The sequence below is a fragment of the Montipora capricornis genome, chromosome 1 (genome assembly GCF_036669925.1).
Source record: "Montipora capricornis isolate CH-2021 chromosome 1, ASM3666992v2, whole genome shotgun sequence".
Taxonomy (NCBI): domain Eukaryota; kingdom Metazoa; phylum Cnidaria; class Anthozoa; order Scleractinia; family Acroporidae; genus Montipora; species Montipora capricornis.
This window is the reverse complement of record NC_090883.1, coordinates 25,120,042-25,129,990: the sequence shown is the minus strand read 5'-3', so window position 1 is coordinate 25,129,990 and position 9,949 is coordinate 25,120,042. Positions and strand designations below refer to the sequence as shown.

At 39.0% G+C, this 9,949-nt stretch overlaps 1 protein-coding gene across 1 annotated transcript in view; it reads right to left on the bottom strand.

Annotated features, from left to right (window-relative positions):
* Nucleotides 1–503: 503 nt before the first annotated feature.
* Nucleotides 504–9,949, bottom strand: part of LOC138052687 (uncharacterized) — a 51,051-nt gene continuing 41,605 nt past the window's right edge. The window contains exons 8-13 of the mRNA XM_068899241.1: nucleotides 7,260–7,634; nucleotides 6,327–6,548; nucleotides 5,065–5,310; nucleotides 4,425–4,556; nucleotides 2,702–3,193; nucleotides 504–2,003 (exon numbers count right to left, since the gene is read on the bottom strand). Coding sequence (XP_068755342.1) covers nucleotides 1,728–2,003; nucleotides 2,702–3,193; nucleotides 4,425–4,556; nucleotides 5,065–5,310; nucleotides 6,327–6,548; nucleotides 7,260–7,634 — 1,743 coding nt within the window. The 3' untranslated portion in view covers nucleotides 504–1,727. The remainder of the gene's footprint in view (nucleotides 2,004–2,701; nucleotides 3,194–4,424; nucleotides 4,557–5,064; nucleotides 5,311–6,326; nucleotides 6,549–7,259; nucleotides 7,635–9,949) is intronic.

Sequence of the window (9,949 nt, the reverse complement as noted above, 5' to 3'; positions counted from 1 at the left end):
AAGAACCAATGAGAAGGCATGACGTCACAGTCAAACGAGTTGAAGCAAGTTTAAGGGTTGGTTAGAAAAACTAGTTTTGAAGATAATGAGTATTCAAAAGGGTCTCCTTAATACTGCATGTAGACTAGAATTCCCGTCAAACCGGTTTGCTTTTCATCCTTACGGCACACCCAGAAATGGACCCGTGTATAAAGGTAATGGAAAAACTACTTCAATTCAGAGATGGACCGAATAATCGAACAGCAGATTTTTGCTTTAGAAATGGACGCATTAACAAACCGTTTGCAACAACTGCAATATTATTGGAAAACAAAATCCGAACCTTACTGCAAGAACTTTGGGATAAGATGAATAAAGGAGGCAGTCACAAAGTTAAAATAACAAGTGAGGAAGTTGGAATGGAAGTCATATCTCGTTTGAGCACTATATCTGTTCCCTTTACTAGGGCAATACACATTTCAGTGTGATTTTAAGGTAACATGGCTTTGTGCAGGACGTTATTCCGGAATATTCATTTATTTATTCACGACCATATGTTATTACAAGTATAAATGTGTGAAGTAGAATAAAATATGTCCTTTTTATCAAATTGCAGTCATTTTCACTTTGGCATCTGCAACAACCGAAGACAGTAAACACTATAAAAAGGGACATTCGTCGTTTTACTTGGTTTTCCATATTGCTTTAGACATTTTTCAGTATTATCATTCAACAATATGACTGCAATATTAATTGTAACATTGTCCCCACTAACCAGATTAACTGCCACTGAGTAAACGCGCGAAGAATCGAATTAACAGCAAAATGAATAGTCCATTACAGAACACTTTACTTCAAAGTCATTGTTTCAGATGTTCGATTCGAATCATTGAGATAAAAAAAAAACACCTTGTGAGTTAGGGCTTGACAATGAAATATGATTGAACGCGATCTAAATTTAACTATTGTTGGTAGTACGTGCGCCAGATGAGAAAGCTGAAATGTAGGTTGTTATGCACGAAAATGGCCCGCAAAGCGAACATGAGGTTTTCATGAATACTGACACATGGAACAAGTATCGTCGAGATTTTCTTTCAAGAAGCTGTACAAACGTTTCAGACGAAACCATGAAAAGAGAATCATAGGAAAAAGCAATTTAACTTTAAATAAATGATGCCTATTATTAGATATTTTGTTTGATCATATTTCCTCAAAAGTAGTGACCAAACTAACTACCTTTGTGAGGGCATCTAAAAATAACCCTTGTAAAAGTGTCGTTTTTATTTTTAATAACTCGTTTTTTCCCTCAATTAACGTATTTAACGTATCAAGTACGGTTAGGGTACATGCTCTCTACTCAGGGATAGGTCCTCCACAATTATTTCTAACTTTGATTACTAATGCTGCCACTTCTTTAAACATATTCTTGAAACATACTTATGTAAGTTCCATGTATCCTATGTTTTTTTCTTTTTAAGTTGTATTTTGTTCATTAGAAGGAAAAAAATTAAGAAAGAAAAAAAACAAGCAAACAAACAAAACTTAGACCTTGTAATAATCTCTTATATGCAGTGGCCAACCCGAAAGCTTCCGCTCCTTTGGGCACTGTACGTGCACCCACATTGTAAAAAAATCTATTTCTATCCTCAGTTTTTCCTAATTTTATCTTATATATCTGTATAATCTCTATAATTAGTTAAAATATCAATGTGTGCAATAAAAATTCCTTCCTTGCTAAAGATTCCTTCCTATCTCTCATTTTCTCTCACTGAGCTGTAAACATTGTCAGTTGCAGCAAACCAGATTTTTCGCGCAATTTTAATCTCGCTTATTTCTTCTTGACCATCAATTCCGACGAATGATATATCAAATGCGTCACCCAGCAGCGGATCTTGGACTTCTCCGTCGACAATAACTGGTCTGCCAGGAATGTCTGGAATCTCGATTGCTATTCCGTGCCTTAGCAACAGATCATTGGCGACCTCGTTTCCAACACCTTCTGGAACTCCATTAAGTTGAACAACCTAATGGGTGCAATAAGATAAAGAAAAGACCTTTATCTCATTATTAGTCATGGACAGGTCCTCGTTTAGATATTAGATATAATTGAACGACCTTAATTTTTTTTCGACGTCCGCATGACACTTTTGGTTAAGTGCCGTTACAGAATTCCCAATGACACAATGTGGCCCTTCAATGATTCCATGTGAAGTCTTTTTCCTTAAACTATCGGCTCCAAAGTAGTGATCATGAGTCTCCTATCGCTCATTGGTAAAGCACCAGAACTAGTACTGAATCGGAAGGTCGTACATTCGACTCCTCCGAACGGGCACTCGGATTTTTTCCGAGCATCCCGGAGTCGTCACCGATAAAAAAAAATATATATATATATTTTTTCCTTTTTTTTTTGTTATTCAGTTGCCAGTACTTCTGCTCTCCCTTTCTGTGGCAATTTACTTAGTAAAAACAGTAAATACCAACAACAACTACAATAACTACATGAACCCAACATGACCCCACATAGACCCGACAAATTGACCTGCTCCCAAATAAGTTACTTTATAGCTCAGTTGGTAGAGCATTGCATCGGCATTGCAGAGATCGTGGGTTCGAATCTCATCTGGTCGCCTGAATTTTTCAGGTGTCTATAAAGTGAAAAATGCTTAATTTAAATTGCAGCAGCGTGCTGACCTCGCTAACTTGGTGCCTAATTCTTGCTTACCTGAAAGAAATCTAGTTTTATGGTTGGAATGTGAAAAAGAAAGGTATTCGTTTGGTCGCCGTACATAAAATAGGAACTGTAATCTGGGTATTCATCTTCATCCAAGTGCTCGTAACGTGGGACATCCATGATTCTCATCTTCGCTTTCAAGAATGGATGATGATTGTCATCATCACTGGCAGGAAGACCAACAAAACAATGGAATGTTTCTCTTTCGCCGGCATAGTCGCTTTCCTCAAAAAGGACCTCATGTAACCTCCTCTTCTTGCTTCTAAACACGATCGGAGGTGGTTGTTTGCTCCACTTCAATAGCTCTTTTTGCTTGGAGAGGTACTGATTGGTGTCATCCTCAGACTCGAATCTTAGTTTTACGACAGTGTCGTACTGCTTGGGAGCGCTGTTAAAGTCCCCCACGTAGCATGCGATCACTTCAGCTTCATGGTTGACCACACCCGTGCTTACAAAAGTGTGGAAAGCAGTGGGATCAATGACCTAAGAAAAAAAGTGATATTATTAATCATTATTAATTGCAGGGCTTTGGCCCAGAGGCCCAGAGGCCCAGAGGCCCGGCGTTAAAATGGTAAATGTATAGATTGGTAGATATTGTAAGGGAATCAATCTCGATTTGCGCAAAAAGTGCTGACCAAAGTGTTGTTCGGGTTAGCGATTGAAAAATCGAACATTGAAGCAGATCTGATGCAAATCGAGTTGCCTGGCTCAGAAATTGATTTTGTCCGAATACAAATCCGAAACAGGGGCGACGATTTGTCAGACGCAAATCTGAAGCAGGGGGCGACATGCTTAGTGTATAATTTAAACGTATTTGATTATCAACTGCCTTTCATACTATCTTTAACTATTCATTTCTATCACTCGGCAAAATCTCACAATCTCACGTCCCACAAAAATCCGTTTCAGTTTACATAGGTTTAGTGGAGGTTAAAGACGGTGCCTACTATTGTTATTACGCATACGTTCTGCGCATCTCGAGATACTCGGATTTCCTATGGGCGGTGCTAATTAATACAGGGATATTTTTCGCGGTTTAAAACTATGTGGAGAAAGCAGAACTTAGCAACTGCTCTTGGCATCTAAAAAGAAAATTGGGGGTAACCATGCATTTTTTAGAGATAATTAAGCTTCAATTTGGGAAAGAACGCCATACAACGCTTTGTCTTTTAAAGCTTTTTACAAATATCGCTGATTAATAATCCTCTATAATGCTCCTTGGATTTCAATAACACTTGTTAAGATCTCGTTTTCGCGCATATTCAGTAAACCAAATCAAAAATACCTTTGAATTAGTAGGCACCGTCCTTAAAAACGATTCAAACTCGAACCCGATCCCGAAATAGCTCACTCGGCAGCCCTGAGGTTGAGCAGCAGAACATCTGAACTCTGTGTGTTCAAGTATGTGGTGGCCAATTCGAAAGCAGTTTCTACTTTGGTCACCCACACATTAAATATAGTATTAGCTCTGTTTTCATTTTATTTAACTAACTAATGAAGAGAATCTGTTATTGTCTTAATTTATGTCTGTGAACTTATAATTACAATGTAAATAGTGTGAAATAAACTGAACTCGAACTTGAACTTGAACACACAACACTCTTGTTTAAACATTTGTTTTTCTCTTAATTCCACGTCACCAGTTACTGGCAAAGTCAATATTTCCATCATTCGAATTTTGCGAGTGATGAAATATAAAACTAAAATTTCTTACCGTTCCAATGGCACAAAGAATGCTGTTTCTCATGATGACAGCCATGTTGTCCAGAAACTTTGTGGATGTTGCCCAGGGATCCATGCAGGTTGTTATGATAAAGTTGACGGGTGTGTCACCATTAGGTTCCAGCTAAGATGAGAGAATATGGAAAATTCATTGTTCGTCATGGTAGGGAAAAGGTCTTCATAAATTTAAGTACACAAATGCTACTATAACCAATATAACACAACAAGGCAAAGCAGTACTTTAGAGAATCAATAGAGAACGTCACACGCTAAAAATATCAGTCAAAACAAGCAGACTAATCTATTTTCGTTCTGCATGATAATTGACGTCAGAAACAAGCTGTCAGGTTACAATTTCTCGAATTTCGCTACGCGTACGAGTGACGATTACTGATTAGATCAAGCACGTTCCAGGAGCCATTAGGATAGATAACAAGATTTTCTATATTTCTTAGGGTACGAAATTTGATAACGTAACTCCCATCTACCTATATATTCACTGTGCTGCCAATGGTGGGACTCCACTGGTGGCTCCGACATATTCTGTAATAATTATATCACATTTCGTTATTGAAGCATATCGTTGATTTTGTTAATCCGTTATGGCCAACGTTACCGTGATACAAACTCACCCCAAGTCTCTCCTTAAAATCCGCCACTGCAGCACTATGCTTGTAAGGTATCATACTTGAAGCTGTGACAATCATCGGAATGCGATGAGCTGAGTGTTTATCTGAAGTGTGGCGAAGGCTTTGAAAAAGTGCTGTGTTTATTGCATTGCATAATTCAACACTTTTGTTATCTTTTAGGTTCACAGAGAAACACGGCACCAGAGTGTCTGGTCCAATCTCTTTGAGGTATGAAATAGCCTCTTCGTCCTTTAAAATAGAAAGGGAAATCATTTTACTTCTCCAGCTGCTCTGTAGAATGGTATCTGAGGAAGAGACGATTGTCGTGTGTCATTGGTTTACCTGGCTTTCATTTTAAAATCAACGACAATGTCATTATCATCATCACAATAGTCAGTAGCAGCAGGAACCCATGACCCGGAGCCTACAACTCTACTGTGTTCGTGTTACGGCGTTTTCACAGACCAATTTATTTTTAGATCGAGCTTGATTTCCCGCGAATGAGACTCCTACAGGAGCCCGATGACCAATTACAAGAAATTAAGCTGACGTCATAGGGTCACCGAACCGGAAGTGCCTTTGTTTTTTAACCTAGTTCATGGGAAGGGCTAGTCTAAAAATAAACCTACTTGTGAAAACGCCGTTTCACAAACGCTGTATGGAAGTTGCACGCTCCAGATGGGCTCCTGGTGGCAGCAGCAGCTCACGTTGTCATCACTGTTATCAGCATGATAGTCGTCACTTAAACGTCATCTAGGTGGTCACCATCGTCATTGTCGGTCATCGTCATCATTCCAACTGTTGCAGAGTATTCGATAGCTTTTCAAAGTACTCGATTTGATAATGAACGTACCGGACATTGTTATTTTCCCGCTGTAGCCGATTGGGAGCGGACCCTCAGAGAAGCCTGAGTCCCTTATAATTTACTCTACAGAAATGCTGTTTACGTTCTTGAGTTTGAAGAAATAAAAGAAAACTAAACTAATAACGTGAGTGAAATGCAAACGGATCGATTATTTCGCTTAGAAACAAAAAAAGGAGATGTGATGCTATCTTGATAATTTGCAGGATTTATTGCGGATCATTGTCTTGTGTTTCTTCAGCCGATGACTTCCTGAGATACCCAAGATTAAAATGAGAAAAATGGGAGAAAAGAGGCCAACAAATCGCCAAATTTATAACGTCAGAGTACCGGACGTGAAATGATAAACAACCTGACCAAACGTCCAGCCTCCGGCCTCAAAAGAACAAGGATTTTAAGATACCTGAACAAGTTGCTCGTTAGATTTTCCCAGAATCCGTTCTTTTATGAATCTAATCTGTTCCTGCTCAGACCAGTTTTTGAATTTAGGAAGAGGTTTCGTGGTCTGGACAACAAAGTGGTCGTCTTCCCTGGCTAACGTCAGCCACAGGCAGTACACGATCTTGGAAGTAAACAAGCATTCAGCAAGAATACGGCCGTATCCATTTTTATGAAGGCCAATAACCTGCATAGGGTAAGAAGTCGATATTAGCCAAATGTATATTGTAAAAGGGTGAGTTCGCAGCACTTTTGCTAGATCTTTCATCGTTGCTTCAACGACATGATACCAACTCGAATACTTATAGCTATTCGTAGTATTCGATAGCCATTAACAGATCCAGCGTCACTAAAAAGTGTATCTTGTGGTTATCTAGATCTTTTCCACTTATTTCTATAAATGGTAGTAAACACATGCACATCCAATTTTGATACCCAACAGAACGTGTCCCCTTAAGTCTATGCATTTTCTAAATGTCACGGACAAAGTTTTAGATCCTAGGGCAAATGTTCATCAGAGTTTATCAGGCTTTGTGACGTCATTTGTCTGTATTACCAGACAATATGAAGATGGTGAGAAGAGGGAGGGAACACTTTTTGGCGCTTATTGGAATCGGCTTTTTGGAATTAGCTTCTAATTATATATATCTGACTTTCTTCAGTCCATCCTTGATGCGTTGAAAACACTAATGAATTGTTCTTCATTACCGACTTGTGATATACGTTTTTCAGATCTTCCTAAATATTCACTTAATAAATTATGTATATTTTCTGCATTTACTTTTCTTGGGGTAATACTAAAATTGTTGCTCTTGTTGTTCTTATAGAACGTAGCCGAATCGCAAAAATGAAACGAATATTGTTTACCCAAAAAAAAAACGAGTGATAATGAGTTTACCCTGTTTGCCAGCATAACTCCTGCGGCTGCCGCTCCGGGTTTCGTTCCCTCGAGACCGACGTCTCCAAGAGTGATTTTTCCATGGTAATAAGCAGCGCCAGCGTTGATTGGAAGAAATGAGTTCATAGTTTTATCTCGATAACAGATTGCCCCTGCTGGGTAGGGACAGAAGCCTGATTTGTGAGGATCAATGGTAATGGTATCGCAGTGATGGAGCGCTGACAACTGCTCCTGGACGTAGGTACTCAAATACATCTCGGGTACGAATCCTTCCAGCTCTGTGGCTTGTGAAACAGAGCTTTTCGGTGGGTCACGCAGCATGCTGCAAAAATATCCTCCCCAGGCCCCGTCAGCATGGATACTAAAGTTGAGACCCTTTAAAAAAGACCGAAGTTGACAAAGTTTTAATGTGTTTTGCTTTGTTGTTGTTGTTTTTGTTGTTGTTGTTGTTGTTTATTATACTACTTAATTCCTATATTGAGCCATCATGGTAAAAATCTCTATATACGCACGGCTGGGCGTATATAACATGATCTGTGCAGTTTGATTTTAGATTCAAAGTTTTTGTCTAGTTCGCACAGCGAATAAAGTATATGGAACTGGAACCCAGGAAGGACCAACTGAATTTTTCTTTGGGCATAGACGTTTTAGCAAACAGGGAAGCAGCAGGTCCTTTTTGCACACAGAATGCTCTAAATGTTACTTCAGTGAATTAAGGCACTCAACAAGAACTAGAAGGAGCAAAAGTTGGTCTGTGTCAACCTTTCAATGACTGATGGAAGAAATGATTTAGAAACCAGATGAATCGTTTTTTGCTCAACAGGCGCTCAACTTGATTGTGGCGTGATTTGCTTTTAAGCAGCCAATACGATCCTTCCTTTCCTTCACCGTGCGTTGCTCTCAAATAAAACATGTTTAACACCCAAGTTGTTGTCGCTTTGTTATAGCAGAATTGGTTCATGCTTTTAGTTGTGCATTATGGACGCATTTGGGCAGTTTGGAGAGCACTTAAGAAGCTAGTGTTGCTCGGCAAGTCTTACGCTTCTCTCGTGCTCTCCAATCCATAACTCGATATACGCTCACTAAGCATAAACCAATTCTTAATTTACACGTGAACATGCGCAAACGCGTCTCACAGCAATGAACATTGAAAAAGAGACCTAAATTGTTTAAGAGCCCCCAACTGGCTGCTGTAGGCAAAAAAAATCACTATTAAATGCAGGCCCGTAGGCGGATCTTTTGTGGGAGCAAGAGTTGTGGGAGCTAGAGGTTGTGATCCAACGAGGGGACGGATCAAACTGAGCGTCGGAGGCGCGAGCGTCTACGGTGGTCCGGGGACATACCTCAGCCAAACCTCCCTTTGAATTTTGAAAAATTTGGTTGTCTGAGCCTGCATTTATGCGTTTTGAAGGCAGTTTGATATGAAAACAGGCAGCCAAAAGCGAACTGAAAAAAAAGTGGATATGACTCAAAATTTTGCACTTCAAATTGAATTTTGGGGGGCAGAGACTACTTTACGTATGTAATTTACACTTTTAGAGAACAATGTCACTATTTCAAAAAGAACGAAAATGGATGTAAATCTGAAAATCCATTTTATTCGCTAGGTTTGCTCATCGTGATCTTTCAGTGCCAAGCTTAAGCCTGCTGTGCAAACAAATATTTACTACGAATATATGCATTTTTTATCAACTGAAGTCACTTTTTTAAAATCATTGGTCAAACAAAAAAGGGGGCCTCCGCAGTCTGTGGGGAGAGGGGTGCGGATTCCCCAGTCGCACCCCCTTCTCTACGGGCCTGCAGTAACTGAGCTCACTGGAATATATAGTAAGCATAAACTTGACCTACTATTACGATGTGGTTACTGATAAACACAAAAGACCCAAAAATATTGGACTTTTAAAAAATCTGCTTGGGAGAATTAAGTCACCTGAGATATGCGAATGTAATCATTGATTAATTAAGCTTTGGTTTTCAAATGGCTGAACCTGACTACAGTTACTACTGTAATAGAAAGGTCCGCTAATAATACTTCGGGGAATATTCTATTTGAAGTTTTCTAATCTTCGAGACATCAGAGAAATTTAGTATCACCACAAGTCCCAGAGATGCCGATCTCTCTCATATGGCCTTGGCCTATCAGTTTACCGTATTAACTAAATTTAGGGTGCGTTCGGGTGACTATATTCTGCAATAAGAATACTTATAATAAAAATTAGAAATCCTTCGTTATTACGGAGATTCGCATTAAAATTGTCAATCAACCGCTGATATGCTATTTTAAAGATATTCTTATATATTACCCTTGGTGCTTCAAAACGCCAGACATACGGTTTTAAATCATCACTCCACATCTTTAAAAAGGTCATTGTTACAAAATAGAATTGCTCGTATTATAACTACTCTTTTACATGAAATCGAAAATCATTGTGCCCCTCCCAATATTTCTGAACTTTTTACTCGCTTTTTACTCATTTAATGAGCATATTAATTATGTAACTACCAAGGTATCCAAGAAGCTAGGCATTCTTTCCAGAGTCAGAATCCCTTTCAACAACCGAATCTGCAAATTGTCTTTATAAATCGATGATCTTAACGTTACTGGAATACTGTGACATCACCTGGCATGGTTGTAGCAAAGTGAAACAGAAGAAAAATTAAACGTTTGCAAAAAAAAAAAAGCTGGCCGA